The sequence below is a fragment of the Taudactylus pleione genome, unplaced genomic scaffold (assembly GCF_031769625.1).
Source record: "Taudactylus pleione unplaced genomic scaffold, aTauple2 ptg000199l, whole genome shotgun sequence".
Taxonomy (NCBI): Eukaryota; Metazoa; Chordata; class Amphibia; order Anura; family Myobatrachidae; genus Taudactylus; species Taudactylus pleione.
In genome coordinates this window covers 3,209,615-3,230,509 of record NW_028284601.1, presented here as the reverse complement: position 1 = coordinate 3,230,509, position 20,895 = coordinate 3,209,615, and the positions used below count along the sequence as shown (strand labels likewise).

At 46.5% G+C, this 20,895-nt stretch overlaps 1 protein-coding gene across 2 annotated transcripts in view; it reads right to left on the bottom strand.

Annotated features, from left to right (window-relative positions):
* Positions 1-13,590: 13,590 nt before the first annotated feature.
* ACTN4 (actinin alpha 4) overlaps positions 13,591-20,895 on the bottom strand; it is a 40,188-nt gene continuing 32,883 nt past the window's right edge. For both annotated transcript variants that reach the window (XM_088477032.1, XM_088477031.1), the window contains exons 10-21: positions 20,013-20,243; positions 19,743-19,890; positions 19,285-19,435; positions 18,708-18,816; positions 18,433-18,573; positions 18,156-18,338; positions 17,934-18,068; positions 16,561-16,740; positions 16,332-16,478; positions 15,863-15,943; positions 15,211-15,369; positions 13,591-15,070 (exon numbers count right to left, since the gene is read on the bottom strand). In XM_088477032.1, coding sequence (XP_088333158.1) covers positions 14,912-15,070; positions 15,211-15,369; positions 15,863-15,943; positions 16,332-16,478; positions 16,561-16,740; positions 17,934-18,068; positions 18,156-18,338; positions 18,433-18,573; positions 18,708-18,816; positions 19,285-19,435; positions 19,743-19,890; positions 20,013-20,243 — 1,824 coding nt within the window. In that variant the 3' untranslated portion in view covers positions 13,591-14,911. The remainder of the gene's footprint in view (positions 15,071-15,210; positions 15,370-15,862; positions 15,944-16,331; positions 16,479-16,560; positions 16,741-17,933; positions 18,069-18,155; positions 18,339-18,432; positions 18,574-18,707; positions 18,817-19,284; positions 19,436-19,742; positions 19,891-20,012; positions 20,244-20,895) is intronic.

The window sequence follows — 20,895 nt, the reverse complement described above, 5'->3', positions numbered from 1 at the left end:
ATTCAAAGCACTCCAGTAAAGAACAGTTTAGTGAATGCTGCATGCAAAGTCACCTGAGTGTAAGCACTCTAGTGGCACAGCAGCACCCAAAGCTGTTGCATCACATTTTCGGGCATGTGCCTTGCCACGGAGAGGGCATCTATCTGCACTCTGCAAAAGGATTTTTTTTTTTTGTGCTGTGTAACTGGTGGAGCACAAATCTGGTCCTATACTTTTAATAAGACATTCATTTGGACACTAATCTGAATCCAATAGGATCTTTTTTTTATTTCTTTTTCTCCCCATACCCAAAAATATATGCCCCCCCCCTCCCCAAGAAAGTTTTGGAAATCTTTAAGTGGTTAATTAATTTGCTGACCCCTTCGTTATGTTTAATACTGAAAGCTTGCCCCACATTTTGTGAATGTAATTGCAATGGAAATGTGAAGCTATAAGGAGTCGTGTAACTCTCCTAGGGAAACGCAGTCGCACCCAGGCGCGGTGACAGTGTCTGGCTAGAACAAGCTTGTTTGACTAGTCAGTGATATACACTGAACTTAGTTCATTTCAAATGGGGTTTCTACATGTAGCACATTGTGAAATGAAAGGAAACAGGGCCAAGACTTTTAAACATTACTGGTGAATTCAACGTTGATTTGACAGAACACTAAACAAATGCTGCTCGAGAAAGTGGAGAGAACGATATACAAGTCATCCAGTAAGTTTGATTGCTTTAAGATAGGTTGGGATACTAAAGAAAAGAAAAATGAAAAAAAAAAAAGAAAAAAGAAAAAAAAAAAAAACACCACCTTTACAAATTGTCTTTTAGAAAATCTCTCCACCAGCCCAGGCTGCTGAAACCTAGAACATCCTGTAGTAGCATGCTTACAAAAAAAGGGAAAAAAAACAAAACGCAAACAAAAAAACACTATGAACCACAAGATGGCAACATTTAGCAGTGTTGTTGTTGGATAAACAGCTCAGCAAAAGCAGAAGGAAGCGCAATTAAAAACAAACACTGTAAGTCACTTGGGGCTCTATTTACTACAATCCGCATTGGTAATGCAGATTGTAGTGTGATATTACCGAGTGAATTCGCATTGCGAATTCAGGCAATATCACAGGGATTTACTACAAATCCCTTGCAGGGACAGAGCTTGCGATAAAGCTCTGTCCCTGCTAATCCCCTTCGGAGCCTTATCACGGTATTTTCGCAAAAAATACCGTGATTAGGTGCCCGCGCATGCGCCGACCGGTCACCGCTGCTACCCCCCCTCCGGCGCTAAGCCCCGCCACCCACGATCGTGAACCCCCCTCCCCCCGCAACCCCCCTCTCCTTTACTTACACTTACCTGCAGGCCTCCGGTGATGTTCTCCATTCCTCCGGTCAGGTGATCTCCCATACTGCACTGCTGCCCGATCACCTGATGACCGGGCAGCAGTGCACTATGGGAAACCAGCTGACCGGAGGGGAGTCATCACCGGAGGCCCGATCACCGGTCCCTGGAGTCAGGTAAGAAATTTTTTTTTTTTTTTACAGTAATCAGCTTGCGGTCTGTTTAGACCACACAGCTGATTACTGGGACCGACTCCCGGCTCTGCTCTCCCCGTTAGAGCAGGGCAGGAGGCCGGTAACCGGGGGAGACCCTGGATAACGCCACCTCCAGGTGGCGTTATTATCACAGGGCTTTCCCCGATATTTTTTCACATTTTATTTTTAGTAACTCTGGTCGGATCACATTTCCCATTACAGTTATGGGAAATGCAATCTGCTTTACTAAAAATAAGTGATACTTAGGGGATGGAGTAGAATTTTACGAATTCTACTCCAATTGCCCTGTAATAACTATAGGTGATACTAAAATAATGTGAAAAGGGTGTGAAAACACCCTTTTTCACATTATTTTAGTAAAAATAATGTTGATAAATAGAGCCCTTGGTGTGTGTTTAGTCCTTACTAAATCTTGCACATTTGCAGCAGGCTGTCATATTAGTTGGAGAGTACTTTTACCACTGAGCCATCAGCATGAGTCTTGTGCAGCAGATGCAATTGGACTGTTGATCGATTACGATCAGTGATGTCACAGCAGCATAAAAGGCATACATCAGTAATTGCATTAGTTCCCAGATATACAGGCACAAGTAGATGGGAGGATGCTCCAGTAAGCTACAAATCTTTACCAAACCTTCAGTGGCATACAAGTGACAGGGGGAAGACTGGTCCCAATGCTACTTGTACCTTCAGTGAGTTTGAAAAAAAAAAAAAATTACCATCAACATCAAAAGCAATGCCAGTCACAGCTCTACCTACCTATCATGTCAGCACCTACTGACGTTCGTGTCTGAGCCCTAGTAGATTTCATTGCATAAAGTATATGGTCTTATTGTGACATCATCAAGATGAACTCTTCCTAACCAAGGATTTTCCATCTGGTCTACAAATTCACCATCCAGAGAGCATCTGATCCAGCTCTACAATAACGTTATCTATACAAAGCTCTCACCAAAGCTGGATTTATATGGTTCTCAATGATTCTATTGCACATTTCATCAGGGATCATGGTCAAACAGCAATTCCACACAGATGGGAGTAGCACCTGTGTGGGGTACATATGCAACCACAAAGGTTATTTTGGCAAAAGTGGGCAGGGTCCATAAAACCTATAAATTATGCAAAACAATTTTTTTTTTTTCTTCAAATGAATGAAATTTTTTTTCATTTAAATATTACAGTATAATGTATGAGTCTGTAGGTGTAGTTTGACTTTATGCAGAGGTAGGGTCACCAGGAACGGAAGCATTTATTGGGAAATGCAAAGTGTTTCATCTTGAAATAGCAGCATCAAATGGAGTCGTCCAGTTCCCCCAGGCACCAAGAATTGATGGAGTATGAGGTGTAGCTATTAGATAATACTACTTATAAAAGATTAACCATACTGCGTGAGTTAAATGGAGTGGGGGAATCATTAACCTTGGACTATCCCAAAACGGTTTAGCAAGTTTCACACCTCGCGCACAGCTAGTTTGCGGTCACACAGTGTTCAAAAGAGGCTATGTTCAAAACTACAGCAACGTGTTAACTTACAATTTTTAGTTAAGCTGATCAAAATACCCACCAAATCTAACCGTATGCTAACCGAAACTTACGGGGCAGATTGTATGTTACAAGCACATGTGTTAGAGTGGCACGATAGATTTAGTGATGGTTGTGAGAACGTCGAAGACTATGAACGTCCTGGAAGACCTTGCACATCAAAAAAAACAAATGAAAATGTGGAAGAAACTGTGAAAATTGTTCAAACTGACAGTCGACTTAACATCCGAATGATAGAAGAAATGGGAAACATCGACAAAAGAAACTGTTTTGCATCAAGATCTTAACATGACAAATGTTTGTGCCAAGATGGTTCCAAGACTTCACTGCCGAGTGGGAAGAAAATTGAGGTTGAAGAGACAATTTGGACCAAAATTTTTTCTTTTATATTAACCACTTGCCTGGCACGGTCGTATCAGATACGACCACACCAGACTGGGCTTTCCCTGATATGGTCGTATCTGATACGACCAGTCAGAAAGGCCCACTAGGCGGCTGTGGGAAGCTAATCTTCCCACAGCCGCCTACATCAGAGGGACTTTCTGGTCTCTCTTCAAGCGTGGCTGCCTCTCCAGCGTGTCCGATCACTGCTGGCCACAGTGATCGGGCACCGTCGGCAACCCCCCTCCCATAGAAGCAGCAGCCGCGGCTCATGTGGCCGCAGCTGCTGCTGTGACTCGATCACTGTGGCCAGCAGTGATCGGGCAGCCGGTTCCACCTCCATCAGTAAAAAGCAGTAGCGGCGGCTCTGGTAGCCGCCGTTACTGCTATGTATCCGGGCCGCCGGCGGGACACCCTCCCGCTGCGGCTCCGGAACAGTTATCACTGTGTCATGTACAGGAAGCAGCAGCCGCAGCTTTGGCTGCTGCTTCCATGCACCCAGGCAGCCCAGCACACTACATCCGGCCACAGCTCCTCCTCCTCCCCAATGATGCCCGTTTATATAAGGGCCACATATATATATATATATATATATATATATATATATATATATATAGTGTGTGTAAACAGGAGCAGAGAAAATAAATATATATATATATATATATATATATATATATATATATCTATATCGTTCCCGCAAGGCTGTTTTAGCGGGAACGCAAGGGCAAAAAAGCGCCCTGCCCTCACGGTCTGCGGGTGCCGTCTTCACCCGCGGGTCGCAGTGTCCCGCAGGTGGGGAGATGTGCGGTGACCCGGTCACCGCCGGAGAATAGACGCTGGGCGAATGCGCCCGGCATCTACTCTCCCTGTCGGCAGCGCTTGGTGCCCGGGGTGTCCATAGGTGTCGGGCAAGCCCCCAAGAGTGACAAAAAGGGGACGCGTCTTATAGACACGCCCCCTTTTCAGGTGCGCGCATCGAAGTGCCCTCGCTAGCTCCGGTGTCCTGCCTGCCGGCAGAGCTAGAGTGAACACATATATATATATATATATATATATATATATATATAAATAAATCTCTGTATACATATATCACAGAGCCTCTGATTAGAGATGGCAAATGTCCATCGATGGTTTGCAAACCATCAATGGTCTGACTGAAAACAAGTGGGTTGCCATTGCTGGTGGCCATCAATGTTGCACCATCGATGGCAACCCTCAATTGATGTTTAGGAAACATCAACAGTTGTGGCCTACACAGATTTCGACCAATCTCTAAACAATTGATGGCTTCTAACGATGGTTGAACCATCGATGGTACAGCTGTCAATGGCCATCACTACAGTATAACATAAAAAATGCTATTTTTATGGTATACTGTGTTTTAAAAAAATATTTTTTTTCAAATAAAACAGTGATGGATAAGTTTAAAATGATGTTTTTGACCTAATTCAATCATAAAAGATACCGACAATTTTGGAGCGGTTTTTGGAAAAAGAATTAGTCAGTTAAGTGGTTAAGGGTGTTATTTTGGAGGACTGGGTACCAGAGGTGCAACAGTGAATCAACATTACTACAAAAATGTTCTAGTAACTGGATTCATCCTCCATCAAGACAACGCACCAGCCCACACAGCTCTCTCAGGCAGTTTTTGGCCAAGAAACAGAGATTGCAATGCTAGAACACCCTCCATACTCGCCAGACCTAGCACCGTGTGACTTCTTTCTTTTCACTAAAGTCAAATCTGTACTCAAGGGGACCAGTTTTCCAAAAGTTACTGGGGTAAAGAAGAAAACAATGGAACTGTTGAGACAGCTGACATAACAGCACAGTTTTGACCAATGGAAAATAAGAATGCAGACGGGGAGTATATAGAAGGGGAAGAGAGTTGAAATACATGCTCAATTGGGGAGAGATTGGGTGATTGACACGGCCATTGCAGAATATCCCACTACTTTGCCTTATTAAACTCCTGGGTTACTTTTGCGGTATGTTTTGGATCATTGGACAGCGTTTCACAGTACAGAAAGACAATCAACTTTGCTGAGTTATATATATATATATATATATATATAAAAATATAATACTACAGAATATACTATATACTACAGAAATCATCCGGCTGCTTCTGACACACCAATAGACACTAAGGCCCCAGTGCCATTGAAAGCCATACATGCCATCACACTGCCCCTTACAGATGATGTGGTATGCTTCAGATCTTGGCCCATTCCAAGCCTTCTCCATACCGTTCTATTTCCATCATTCCGGTACAGGTTGATCTTAGTTTTATTTATCCCAAGAATGCTGTTCCAGAACTGGGCTGGCTTTTTGAGGCTTAGGAATGCACCTTGTGGTGAACCCTCTGTATTTGCTCTCGTGAAGCCTTCTTTTTAGGATAACAGTGATACACCAAGAGTGTTCTACACTTGGTTGGATGTTGTGAAGGGGATTTTCTTTACCATGGAAAGGCTCCTGCGATCATCCACCACTGTTTTCTTCCGTGGACGTCCAGGCCTTTTTGTTTTGCTGAGCTCACCAGTACATTCTTTTTTTTTTTTCTGAGAGTGTACTGTACCAAACTATTGATTTGTCCACTCCTAAGGGTTCAGCTGTCTCTGATGGGTTTTTTTTTTGCAGCCTAAAGGCCCACCATACATCAATTGGACAATTTGAAGATTTGTTGCCCGATCTTAGGATTTCCCAATCTAGCAATCTGCACCCATACATTACAGATCTTTTTCAGTGATTTGCAGATCGTTTCAGCAAACACAGATCTGCCAATCTTGAAAGGCCCATCATTTTACTGGTAACGGTCTGCAAATCTGCTGATCATCTCCATACACTAGCAATCTACAGCCCCAATTGATCTGTGAAAACTAACATGTTGGACAACCTGATTTACCAACTCCAATCACTTTTTGGTTGCGATCTGTGAAGCCCATACATTGCAGATTTTTATACACAATCATCTGCAAATTGAAGAATTGCCACAAACAATTGTTGGTGTATGGGGACCTTTCGGAACAACTCGAGACCTTTTGGCTTCTTAATTGATATAATGGAGGAATAGCTCACACCTGTCCTTGATATAGCTGTTGATTCAGTTCTTGATTTACTTTTGGTCTCTTGATAAAGACCTGTAATTCATAACCCTTTCTCCAAGCTGGATGTGAATACCCTTAAATTACAGTATATTAAACCATATTTATTATTGATATTTTAGCTGTTTACCAAAACATTCCAGTAACAGAAATTGTGTCAGTGTCCAAATATACATGGACCAAACTATACAGTACATCCAGAAAGTATTCACAACGCTTCACTTTTTCCAAAAATTTTTATGTTACAGCCTTATTCCAAAATGGAATAAATTAATTTTTGTCCTCAAATTTCTACACACAATACCCCATAATGACAACATGTAAAGTTTTTTTGCAAGTTTAATAAAACAAAAAACAAACAAAAAAAAAAACTTAAGAAATCACACATACATAAGTATTCACAACCTTTGCTCAACACTTTGTTGATGCACCTTTGGCAGCAATTACAGCCTCAAGTCTTTTTGAATATGATGCCACAAGCTTGGCGTACCTCTTTGGGCAGTTTCGCCCATTCCTCTTTGCAGCAGCTCTCAAGCTCCATCAGGTTGGATGTGGAGAGTTGGTGCACAGCCATTTTCAGATCTCTCCAGAGATGTTCAATTGGATTCAAGTCTGGGCCACTCAATGACATTCAGAGTTGTCCTGAAGCCACTCCTTTGATATCCTCGCTGTGTGCTTAGGGTCGTTGTCCTGCTGAAAGATGAACAGTCGCCCTATTCTGAGGTCAAGAGCGCTTTGGAGCAGGTTTTCATCCAAGATGTCTTTGTACATTGCTGCATTCATCTTTCCCTCTATCCTGACTAGTCTCCTAGTTCCTGCCACTGAAAAAACAAGAGATCTGGTAAGAACTTGCCTTTGTTATCTCTGTTTCTACGAAGTCCATAGGGTCCACAGGGTTGACCTTGGGGTATAGCTGGATCTGGATCCACGCAGTTAAAGCTTTCACTGTTCCCAGGATGCACTTGGGTCCGTCCTCCTCTATACCCCGCCCCACGGGCACCTCAGTTGGTAAGCAGCCAAGGCCGGAGGAGGAGACTAAACAGAGAGAAGGAAGACTAGAACACACAAGAAACTATACTCACAGAAATGGGAGACGGAAAACCGGTGACCAGCCACACAGCCCATTTGAAGCCAGGTGCATCAGGGCGGGCGCCCTGTGGACCCTATGGACTTCGTAGAAACAGAGATAACTAAAGTTCTTACCAGATCTCTTGTTTTCTACTTCAGGGTCCACAGGGTTGACCTTGGGGATGTCCCAAAGCAGTTCAACTAAGGACGGGGATGTTCCTGAGCAGAAAGGAGAATCCTGCGCCCGAAGGATGCATCCTGAGAGGCAAAGGTGTCAAACGCATAAAACCTCAAAAATGTCTGAATGGAAGACCAAGTGGCTGCCTTGCACAGCTGAACAGCGGAGGCACCACGTCTAGCAGCCCAAGAAGGACCCACAGACCGAGTGGAATGAGCCTTAACAGAGGCCGGAACAGGTAAACGTTCCTGTATATAAGCCTTCCTAATAACAGAACAAAGCCAACGGGCTAACATCTGTTTGTTGGCAGGCCAACCCCTCTTATGAAAACCAAAGAGGACAAACAAGGAATCGGACTTTCTTACAGAAGCCGTCCGATCAACATAAACCCGGAGAGCACGGACAACGTCCAACGAAGCCTCACCAGCTGTAAGATCAGGAGATTGAAAAGCTGGTACCACAAGTTCCTGATTGATGTGGAACTTAGAGCCTACTTTAGGCAAAAACTCAGGACGAGTACGAAGCACGGCCCTGTCCTGGTGAAAAATGAGGAAGGGAGGACTACAGGAAAGTGAAACGTCCATTTCTCCGACAGCGCGTCCACTAGGCTTGCGCCTGCATCTCTTGTCCTTGAGCCGTACACGGGCAACTTGCAGTTGTGACGGGAGGCCATCAGGTCCAACTCCGGCAGTACCCATTTGTCCACGAGAAGTTGAAACACCTCTGGGTGAAGCGACCATTCCCCTCGATGCACGTCGTGACGGCTGAGGAAGTCCGCCTCCCATTTGAGGACTCCTGGGATGAAGACCGCCGAGATTGCCGGAAGGTGGCACACCGCCCAAACCAGGATCTGAGACACCTCCGACATCGCAGCTCGACTGCGAGTCCCTCCCTGGTGATTTATGTACGCTACCATGGTAGCGTTGTCTGATTGCACCTGAACTGCTCTTCCGTGAAGAACGGTGCCTGACGACAGTAGAGCACGGTACACCGCCCGTAGCTCTAGAACGTTTATGGGAAGGGCGGCTTCCTCCGCCGACCAACGGCCCTGAAGAGACAGCGAGCCGGTCACTGCCCCCCAACCCCGGAGACTGGCATCTGTCGTAAGCAGAACCCAGTCCGGGATCAAAAAGGGACGAGAAGAGCTGACTGAAGCCACCACGCCAGAGACCGGCGCACTTCCGGGGACAAATCAGCATCTGGGATCGGATCCGGTGAGGTATCCCGTTCCATTCCGCTAGAATCTGCCCCTGCAGGGGCCTGGAATGGAACTGGGCAAACTCCACCATGTCGAATGCCGACACCATGGACCCCAGGACTCTCATTGCCGAATGGACCGACACCCTGCCACTGCTCAAGCAACTGTGTATCCTCAATTGTAGGGAGGACACCTTTTCCAGAGTCAAGAAAATCCTTTGTTGACAAGAATCCAGAAGTGCTCCCAGATGGACCATCCGTTGTGATGGGACCAGAGAGGACTTCTTCCAATTTATCAACCACCCGTATGCTTGAAGACAAGCAACGGTCAGGTGGAGATGTCGAAGAAGCACCTCCGGGGAGCTTGCCAGCAGCAGAAGATTGTCCAGGTACGGCAACAGCCGTATACCCTGACCCCGAAGGTGGGCAGCCATAACTGCCATCACCTTGGTGAACACCCTCAGAGCCGTGGCAAGGCCGAAAGGCAACGCCCGAAATTGGTAGTGATGGTTCAGGATAGCAAACCTCAGATACCGCTGATGTGCCGGTGCTATGGGCACATGGAGATAGGCGTCCTGGATATCGAGAGAGACCATATAATCCCCGGGTTCCTTCGCCAGAATGATGGAACGTAACGTTTCCATCCTGAACCTGGGAACTCTGAGGTATCTGTTCAGAGACTTCAAATTCAGGATAGGGCGATGAGAACCATTCCGTTTCTGCACCAGAAACAGAGTAGAATAGTACCCCGTCCCGCACTGAGACTGCGGAACAGGAACAATGACCCCTGCTTGTAGCAAGGATTCTATAGCTACCTGAATCTGGACAGCTTTGGTCTTGTCCAGAGAAGCACTCGTGCAGAAAAACTGGTGGGGCGGCCTGAACCGAAAAGACAGGGCGTACACCTGAGAGACTACCTCTCGAACCCAGGCATCCGTGGTGGTATTGTGCCAACACAGGGCGAATTGGAGAAGTCGGCCTCCCACTCTGGGGTCCCCCAGAGAAAGGCCTGTCCCATCAGGCAGCAGGTTTATCCTCCTGCTTGGAAGAAGGGCACCGAGCACTCCATGCCTGTTTCTTGGGTTTGGGTGAGGCCTTGGTCGCCGAATGTCTCGGGAAGGACTGACCCTTGGCCTTACCCGGAACCCGAAAGGACCGAAAGGCAGAGCTCCTCACTTTAGCCGGTGCAGAGGCCGAAGGGAGGAAAGCCGACTTGGACTTAGCCAAAGTATCAACTATTTTGTCCAAATCCGGTCCAAATAGTAATTCCCCATTAAAAGGCAAGGCCTCCAGACCCTTTTTAGAGTCAACATCAGCCCTCCAGGACCTCAGCCACAGGGACCGCCGCGCAGACACCTCTGCAGCCGACACCCTAGAAGTGAGCAGGCTGGCATCCAAAGACGCTTCCCCAATATAGGAAGCTGCATCCCGCATCTGTCCCACTAACGCTCTCAGGATATGATCCGTTAATTGATCAGACAGGGGAAACACATTCGAAGTTACCTTGGCTTTTTTAAAATTAGGAAACTTCGATCTAGGGACCGGCGCAACATCCTCTACATGTAGGATAGCCCGCACCGCCCTAACTAAGGCTGAAACATTAATGGAGGACTTAGCTTCCACCTCCTGCCCCACGGCATCAGAGTCAGAGTCCTCTCCATCATCTGAGGACACTTCCGAGTCCGACAACTGCGCAGCCAGTGAACTCACAACAGGGCGTTTGGGCGTCCTTGGTGGCACATCACTTTGCAACATCGACTGAAACGCCGAAGATTAAGCTGCCAGACTCTGTACAGAGCTGGAGAGAACATCCACCCAAGGTGGAGGAGCCATCGGAGCAAAACTCTGCAAAGGCACCACAGACTGTCGTGTCCCTGGAGGAGACTGGACATACACAGGCCGTCCCGAATAAGGACCCACAGTCTGGGCCCCGGGGGGAGACTGCAATATTTGCGGAATACCCGGGGAATGGTGGGCTGGGGCAACGCCTAGAAGGGACTGATAACCTGTCCGCAATGGACGCCAGCACCTGTGAAAACATCGCCCAAGGAGGGTCCTGTGACACAGGGGGATTGGAGGGGCCCGGTACCAGCTGGCACCGCCCGCACAGACCATCCTGAGATAAGTCCTCACCATCAACTCCAGCAGCACAGCGTCTGCAGGAAATTAGCACAGGAGCCACAGAGCGCTCAGTCTCCCCATCAGACATGATACAGTAAATACACAAGAAATACGTATCACCAGAGGAATTACGGTTTTAACACCCGCGCACTCACCAGTATGCGACACAACAGCCCAGATATGGTACTGTGTAGCACACAACAGTATGTGACTGACCCCACAAATACGTGATTTATATAAGTGAGGGTATCAGAAAACGCCCTTCCCCCACACACCTGCCGGGCCGTAGGAGAAGGAAAGGGATAGGTATAAGCTGACAGTAATGGAGAATAAGTCACAGACAGGCAGCACTAGCAATAGTCACATACAATGCAGGAAGAAATACTCACTGCACCTTCCGCTACAATCAACCACCCAGATTCAGTGTCTGGGAGGGCTATAGCGCTGTGTACACTGTCCTTTAGCAGGGGAGAGGTACACAGGGGGACCGGTCCACTTGATACCGCCTGGGAGTCTGCGATGCCTGCCAGTGAAGATGGCCGCCGGAGACCTCAGTGGAGTGGCCGAGAGATAAGAGCAGCTCAGCAACGCCAGACTGCATGTTGAAAGGTTCGCTGAGCTGAGGAGCCGCTAGACAGGGAAGGCTGCCTCCCCTGGCTAGCATTTAACCCCCGGGGTTGCCGGTCCCGCTTCCAGCCTGTAACCCTGGTGGTCTAGCGGACACGCGGGGTATTCCTCTACAGAGGGGGAGCCCGCCGCCGCTGCTAGCGCCTCCGGATTGTCCCCAGAGACCGGAGGCTCCTGACTGCATATGAAGTATCCGCGGCGACCCGCGGCTTACCTGATCCCCGTCGCTTCCGGCAGCAGTCATGGGAGTCCCCAGAGCCCGGCCAGTACAGACTCTGGGGTCCCGCCGCGATCCCCAGATCTGTACTGGCGTCGCGGCGCCAGCGGGGAGGAGCGGCAGCGTGGACATCCTAAAGGACAATCTGATGCTGCCGCTCTAATAGTGTAAAAAAAGAAAAAAAACATTTTCTCTTTAAAATAAAGCTATGGGGCTGCTCTGACTCCGGCCGGGCACCAACTAAAACTGAGGTGCCTGTGGCTCGGGGGCGGGGTATAGGAGGAGGACGGACCCAAGTGCATCCTGGGAGCAGTGAAAGCTTTAACTGAGTGGTGCCCGTGGATCCAGCTATACCCAAAGGTCAACACTGTGGACCCTTAAGTAGAAACATCCCCACAGCATGATGTTGCCACCACTATGCTTCACTGTAAGGATGGTATTGGCCTGGTGATGAGCAGTGCCTGGTTTGCTCCAAACGGAACGCCTGGCATTCACGCCAAAGAGTTCAATCTTTGTCTCATCAAACCAGAGAGTTCTTCAGGTGCATTTTGGCAAACTCTAGGTGGGCTTTTTACTAAGGAGTGGCTTCCGCCTGGCCACTCTAATATACAGGCCTGATTGGTGGATTGCTGCAGAGATGGTTGTACTTCTGGAAGGTTATCCTCTCTCCTCAGAGGAATGCTGTAGCTCTGACAGAGTGACCATCGGGTTCTTGGTCACCTCCCTGACTAGGGCCCTTCTCCCCCGATCGCTCAGTTCAGACGGCCGGCCAACTCTAGGAAGAGTCCTGGTGGTTCCGAACTTCCATTTACGGATGATGGTGGCCACTGTGCTCATTGGGACCTTCAAAGCTTCATGCTTGGTCTGTGCTCTGACATGCACTGTCAAGTGTGGGACCTTATGTAGACAGGTGTATACCTTTCAAAATCATGTCCACTCAACTGAATATACCACAGGTGGACTCCAATTAAGCTGTAGGAACATCTCAAGGATGATCAGTGGAAACAGGATGCACCTAAGCTAAATTTTTAGCTTCATGGCAAAGGCCGTGAATACTTATGTAAATGTGATTTCTTAGGTTATTAGTTTTTTTTTAATTAAATTTGCAAAAATCTCAAAAATACTTTACACAATGTCATTATGGGGTATTGTGTGTAGAATTTTGAGGCAAAAAATGAAATTATTCCATTTTGGAATAAGGCTGTAACATAAAATGTGGAAAAAGTGAAGCGCTGTGAATACTTTCCGGACTGACTGACATATATATATATATACACACACACACACACACACAGGTTAATAGTAAATGTTTAATCCAATAAAACTTGTTTTACATCGAATACACACTTTAAATTCTAGACTTGAGGGTATATTTACTAAAGTGGGGGTTTTGGAAGTGGAGATGTTGCCCATAGTAACCAATCAGATTCTACTTCACATTTATCGATCACCTCCTAGAAGATAATAGCTGGAATCTGATTGGTTGCTATGGGCAACATCTCCACTTCTAAAACTACCCCCTTAAGACTCCTGACATCTAAGCAGACAAATCCTTTCAGTTAGACAAACACTCTTACAATCAAAAGTAACATTAGATCTGAATAAAGGACACATGGCACCATACATATATCTTAAAAATATTACTTTTATTGTTCTGTAAGGAGTTGTAAGAGGTGCAGGAATGATAGAAAGACGCTGCCCCCTGACATTTCTCCCGGTGGGCCGCTGGTATAAAAAGATGAGACAAGGAATGTTACAGACCTCGTAATAATCAGCAACCTTTTTTTTTTTTCTCTTTGTTTTTTTCATTTAGAAGACAAGAAAAACAAAAAACGGCAAATATAGGTTTTGCTAGTTGAATATATATTTATATCATAAATCCCCCTAAATTAAGTAAATAGTAACCCTCTTAAAGTTTTGTTTTATTATAATTTTGTTTTTGTTTTTTTTGGTCCACAGGAAAAAAAAAATAGTAAAAACCATTCTAGGGCTGGAAAAATATAAAGGAACATGATATGATGCGAATGTATAGGATGTAAGAAATGGGGGGGGGGGTGCATCCCAAAAAGTGGGAGACAGTCACCGAAAAGTTATGCAATACATGACATGGAATGATGCATTGTAATGTGCTCCGTTCACTGACAAGACACACCAAGCAACAGGAATGTAGAGCGAATTGCTTGAAGGTTTGTTACCCATAAACAAACACCTCAACTCTTAAAACATGGTTGTGAATGAGTGTAATGGGCATGATTTCACCCCCCTGGCCTTTTTGTAACAGATCAGGATGTTTGCTACCAGTAACTTCTGTTCAGCAGAAACACTGGTGAGTGTGTGCACATCCCTCTTAAAATATTACATGGAAAAACAGCAGGGGGGGGGGGGGGGGGGGGTTTGTGAGGTAAAGCACCCTCCGTTGTATGGATCTCTCCCCTGCCTGCAGTGCGGAGCCCTCTATGCCATGACCTCACCGAGAGGCCGTTGCGTTGAGAAACCATGAAAAACAAGGGAAGATAGAATGGTACTGCGCAGGCAAGGACCACATGCCTCACAGGAGCTTGTAGGACCAGGAATAAATAACCTAAAGGAAGGGAGAGAGGGGCTTGTGAAGGGAACTGTACAGGGTGCAAGATATGAAAGGGTTATCCAGAAGCGCAGTCTACGTTGCCAGCTGTGTGCGGAAGCACCCATGCCCTTTAGCCGTTGCATAGATAGCTTTGCAGAGGGGAGAGGAGCGGTCCTGAAAGCTTTTGCTCTGCCTTCTCCTCCCTCCTTGCAAAGGGAATGAAAACTAATGTGATCCCCCTCCCTCCCCCTTTCCCCGACAGAGGGATGCCAGTAAGCCCAGCACCCCCATGTCCATCCAGAGCTTCGCCTCTTCTGCAGCAGAGGAATTAGTAGCCGATGGAGGGTGGTAGGGCAGTGTCAATCTCTCCCCCGTCATGCTCTCACAGGTCGCTTTCGCCGTACAGCGCAGTAGAAAAGGACAGGTAATCCAGTGCTCCGGGCACTGCCTCAGGGCCGTGGTAGGGTGCCATACGAGAGATGCAGTACTCTGCCTGGTCTGGTGGTAACTCCCGACGCAGCTCTGCTGCTGTGATGTAATTCTGAAAGAGAATATGTGAGAAGGGCAGGTCTTAAAATTTGGAAATGCAGAAATACGTCTCCTCTACCAATGTCATGTCCGGGAGAGAAATGGCCGCATGTTGCGGGTCCACACTACTCACTGGGTTAAAGTGACGCTCACCTTATCTCCAGCGAGGACCTTGAAAGATGCGATGACTTGGTCAGCGGTGTCTGTGTCTGTGGTCTCTCTGGACATGAAGTCGATGAATGCTTGGAAGGTCACCATACCAGAATTGTTGGGGTCGACGCTGGCCATAATGCGGTTAAATTCTGCGTCACCCTGCCATGACGCAAGTGGAAAAGAGAGCAAAGATTAGGGAAGTGAGAAGCTCCCAGGTCTAGCTGCGACACTAGGTGAAAGCACAGGAGCACACTGGTGGAAACCACGGAAGAACACAGATGTGAGCGGCATACCAAACTGTATCCGGTAGAGATAAGGAGAGCGCGAAAGTCATCGGCATCCAGAGAAGATATTCTCTTCTTTTCCAAGAAACAGTAATAGACAAAGTCGGAGAGAGGAGAAAGTAAAGTGACAGATATAGGGGAAGAAAAAGGGATGAAGGTGGTGAGATGTAGCAAAATGCAAGGTACATCAATAAAACAATAGAATAAAATAATAAAAATAAACCATTGGCACGAGATGAGCGAGAGTGAAAAACAGCGAAAGGAAAGTTAGACAGAAAAAAGGAGAGAGTGCGAGAGAGCAAGAGAGAGAGAAAGAGAGAGAGAGAGAAAGTGAGAATTAGTTTGTGCTTAGCGTGGTAGTTTGGTACCTGTCTGTCATTTTCCACATCATAGCCCAGGCTGATGAGACAAGCTTTGAATTCTTCAGGTCCCAGAGCACCCGTGTGATCCTGTCACAAGCAGAACATGGTGGGTTGGGGAAGAACACGTGGGTCCGAAGACAAAGCGGTGGGGCAGGAGGACAGGCGGTGAAATGGGGTGGAAGACAAGGACAATGGAAGAGAAACAAAAAAACAATACGTTACGAAACGCTTATAATGATTGGGAGACCTGAGACAAATGGGAGATGTACTCCGACAACACTGGAAGGTGGTTTTCTGGGATTAGACAGAGAGGAAGGAATCTATTAAAGAGGTTATGGAACAAATGAGTTTACCCGTCCCACAGAAGTACCATACAAGGACTGTAGCATAACCAGCAAGTAACTCTATAATGATAGCCAGTATCACAGTAACCATACTGCGTTTCACCCCCTAAAGTCCACAGTGTCCCCCTCACCTTGTCAAAGTGGTTGAACGATGCCCTGAACTCATGCATCTGCTCCTGGCTGATTCCCTTGGCATCACGTGTTAAGATCTGGTTCTCCACCTCATTGATGGTCCTGGCAATAGTGGTGAGCAGATGTTCTGAACCAACACGGATGTGCTGCGGAAGACAGGCCATAAGGTACATTACGCACCGTCCATAACTTAGTTACACATAACAGGGTAACCTGGTGCTCTCTCACCTCCATGGTGTAATTGGTGTGCTTGTTATCGAAGATCAGGGCTTCCTGAATGAGTTTGTGTTGCTGCTCCAGTTTGTCTATGTTGGGCTTGTAGCTTAGGACGCTCTGTTCATACTGCTTCAGATGGCTTATCTGGTCCTCCAGAGTGCCATGCATTTCAATGGCAATCCTGCCGATCTCCTGAAGAGTCAATATAGTAATAAGTATTTGCAGAAAGAGACATAAAACTGCTAAACACAAAATACAGAACCTAATATATACTTAGTTGCAGCATTTTTATATGGTAACTATAAACACAATTGTGAAACCCAACTACAAGTTTGTATTCTTAAAAAAAGTGTTCTTTAAATGCTTACTAACCAATCAGACTGCAGGTGGCAGTATGACTTTCCTGTCTCACTGTGGCGTCATTTTGTGGCCATATCATCGGTACCTATGTGACAGGCTACAGACTGTTCAAATCATGGTTTGGTCTACAAAGAGTACATGTCCACTGGTTAGAATAGTCACACTACGTAACTGGGAGTAGGACGGAAATTTTACAATGTCTTAAGGGGAAAACGTTTAAAGAATTCGACCCAAAAGGGAATTCAATCTTGTAGTTAATGCTATGGACCTGGGGTCTTACATTCCCTCTCCCCCCCCCCCCCACCCCCCAATTAATTTAATGATGCTACGGAGTCAGGCCTTTCAGACGTGTTGTCTACGCCCTTCCTCCGCTAAGGATTTCCCATTTATATAAATGGGATGTCCAGATGAGGGGCATTGCTGCACTGTGGCAGGCAGTGAGGGACTAGCAGGCGCCAGGTAGGTAGCATCATCACTGAAGTATACCCAGTGAAATTTTGGATGGAATTTATACTTTAGAATGATCAGCGTTTTTACCGGGAAATGTTTGCAGTCCTTCGTGAAGATGGACAGTCGCGGGAGCCCATTTTATTTTCAGTTCAAATGTAGACTCTTCCAAAAAATGGAAGCTCCATACATATCTCAGAGCTACAAAATGTGCAGATTTAGAGCCCTGCAGTCAAATGCACTATAGTGGCTGCAGAACTAGCATCACAATGTACCGGAAAGAAAGAAAACCCCCTTCATATCGGTGAGCCTAGGATGTTTTTTTTTTTTTTAAGGCAAAAGGTGATATCTGCAGCCTGACTATAAAGAAAAACATTATTCCTGTCATTTAAAAAAAAAAAAAAAAAAAGCCGTTCCAATACTGAACACCAGGTGGCACTGGCTCTGTCGGCATGCCAACACCACCCGTCATGGTCTTTAAACACAATGTCAAATAAGGTCTGACTGGTTAAAGAATGAACGTTTTCTTTGTCGGATAAACAGAACCGTTACTGCAGTCACAAGGGACTGAAACTTGCCTCCATCTTTGACTGAATCCAAGGTCCCACCACATTTGCTTGGTTAGCAAACTGCAAACGTAAGCTCTCATTGGACTGCTGCTTATCTTGCTCTCCTTTCAATGCATTGTCTCTCTTGGGTACAAGCTGCTGGACCTGGTAGGTACAAAGGGCATTTCATGCATTAGAATGCAGAGCAGTGCCCAGGCAAAGAGGGTTTAATGGCTCTAGGCAGTCACCTACCTTATCCCACTTAGCATTGATGGTCTGTGGAGTGACAGTGGTGTAGGGGTTTCCGCTGGTCAGCTTGATGTGGTTATAATCGGCGATCTTCTGAGCCTGGCTTTGGATGTCCAGAATGGCCTCTCGCTCGCGGTCTGCGTCCGGCAGTGTGGACTTGAACTGCTCATGGGCTGCGATTAGTCCCTGCGACACAAAGACAGAATAACCATGTTTTCTCCATTAGATACAGCATGAACTAGGTTTGCGGTAACGTTGGGTGACAAGAAAAAGCCCTTACCTCAATCTCTTCAATGGTGTGCACAATAAACATGTCCTGCAAGTCTTCCATGGCCCCCTCCATCCAGTTATTAAATGGCGCGGCTCTCTTTGCATACTCCAGGTAGAGCTGGTCGATCGCCTCCAAGTGCTTCTCAGTTTGCTGGAGACAAAAAGCCAAGTCAATGTGGAGAAATCATGCGGGGTGAGAGTTATAGAGAGACACCTCATGGGGGTCTGGGGGGGGTGGAGGTTTGAAGAGACCATGCAGGGAAACGGGAACAGTTCTGTCCTCACCTCTAAGGCCTCTCGTCTGCCGTGTGTCAGGGAGCCCAGAACATCCCACTGGTCGCAGATCTTTTGGCAACGTGCGTTTACACTGGGCGAGTCATAATAGTCAAGCTCACTGGGAGAGGGAAAAACATTGTTTTATTTTTTTTTTAGACAAAAAGTTTAGCAGCCCCAGGCCCAAAGTAGTGGTTTTATATTCTGGGGATGATTCGTTCAGCCCCATGTGTATGCCCTCTCTCTGCGCTCCAAAAAACCTCTACACGTGTCAGTGAAATGAAAGACTCCATTCACTGCATCCATGGCAAGCTCGGAGACGTGGAAGTTGTGAAACTCTGGCCTTGGAATGTCTTCTAATAACGGTGTGGAAAAGAAGTGAACAATGAGAGTACTGTGTGTATATATACACACACACACACCTATGACAGGGAGCAGAGACAGCACATGTGCTATCTCCCAGCACCATCATGGCATAGTTACAACTACACAAATATAAAAGGACCAGTTTAAGAATAAACTTGGTTTCCCGAGTTCATACAATCATGTGCATCAACCTCTAAAAATTGTAACCCCCTGTATAACTCACTTCAGCTCCTGCGCTATGGCTGCAATCTGCTCGACTCTGTCCTGGTGAGCTGCCAGGTCACTCTCAAAGGCCTCGTGTTTTCGGATCAGAGCCTTGATTTCTGCCAGGGTGGCCGTCTCATAGTCTTTCTGCTTCAACATGGCCTCCTTACCTGTTTTGGAGAATAATTATGCAAGTTAATGAAGAGACCATCTCACCACAGCCTCCCCTTTAGCAACATGTAATGCAGTAAGACCAATACTCCAGAGAAACACCATACTCTGAGGGCCATGACAGAACAGCCTGTAACATCGCCATGGCCGCCTCCCTATATGTGTAGAACTGTATTTGTCTCAGATGCTGTGGGCAGAAATGCTCTATATTTGCAGAAAGCTTGGGTTTATTGTATCCAAGATTACCACCAGTCATTTAATAATGTTCCCTATTATCAAAGAGTGCAGGCAGGTTACAGTACCCACCTTCAGTCCAGGCTTCATGTATAGACGCTTTCTGGCGAAATTTCTCTGCCAAGTGGTCCAGCCTCTCTAAACGGCGAATCTCATTCAACATCCATTCCTCGAAACCCTTCTCGCTCTGCTCCAAATGCTGCCAACCATTATTAATGTCCTAAAAGGAGTAAGGGAAAGGAACGTCACTAAAACAGTACATGGTCTAGATTTTGCACACACACAAATACACCAGCTCCAGACACTTTCCGATATCCGTGTCCACCCTCCCTCCACACTCACCGAAACCATCTTCCCCTCAGAAGGCATGAATGCAGGTCGGTTACTGAGCCTCAGCTTGGTCTGTAAGGTGTTGAAGTTTATCTCCAGCTGACACTTCTCCTGGACCTTTGGGGGTTTGTGCACACGGCGATAATCCCGGAAATCCTCTAGTTTCTGCTGCATATCTTGCATGGTCTTCTCTGGCTGACGGTCTTCCAGCCATGGGATTGTACGGCGGATCCACTCCAAGAGCTAGCAGGAGAAAACCGTTCAGTAACAAGTAATTCACCAAATCGGGCAACGCTGCCAAAACCTAGACCTGGCCACTGTTTAACCTTCGGCTACGACAGGAATGATAAAGACAATAGGTTCTGGCAACCATTACGTACTTATTTTATTCTTCCATAACTGGCAACATCCTCAGGTCTCCATATGAAGATTTTACAGGGAAATCACATCATTAAATGTAAATAATGATGTTAAAGGGTCTCTAAACTTAGTTTCCATAGTGAGCCAAAACTAAATATTGAGAAATGATACAATTCCTATTGTAGAACATTACTTGTCATCTATAAAGGCTTTACATAAAGCATCAGTGCTGAAGGTGCCCTTCATTAAAGACACATTAGGGTCGATCCAATTGGGTGCGAAGGGGGCTAGCCGTCGAAGCAATGGCTAACCAAAATCAGCGAGTCTGGAGGAAATGTGTGTGCAGCCTAATCAGATCGATACCATTAATTACTACCATTCTAACTCCCATCCCCCTAGCCCTGTAGAACCTCTCAGGATCGGGTTGATGGCATTGCTTTACAGCATTAGGAGCATAGTCCGGTCTAGACGGCAGAATAATGACAGCAGGCCAAGGTGAAGGCAGTCAACCCTCAAACTCCCACACAACCTGGTT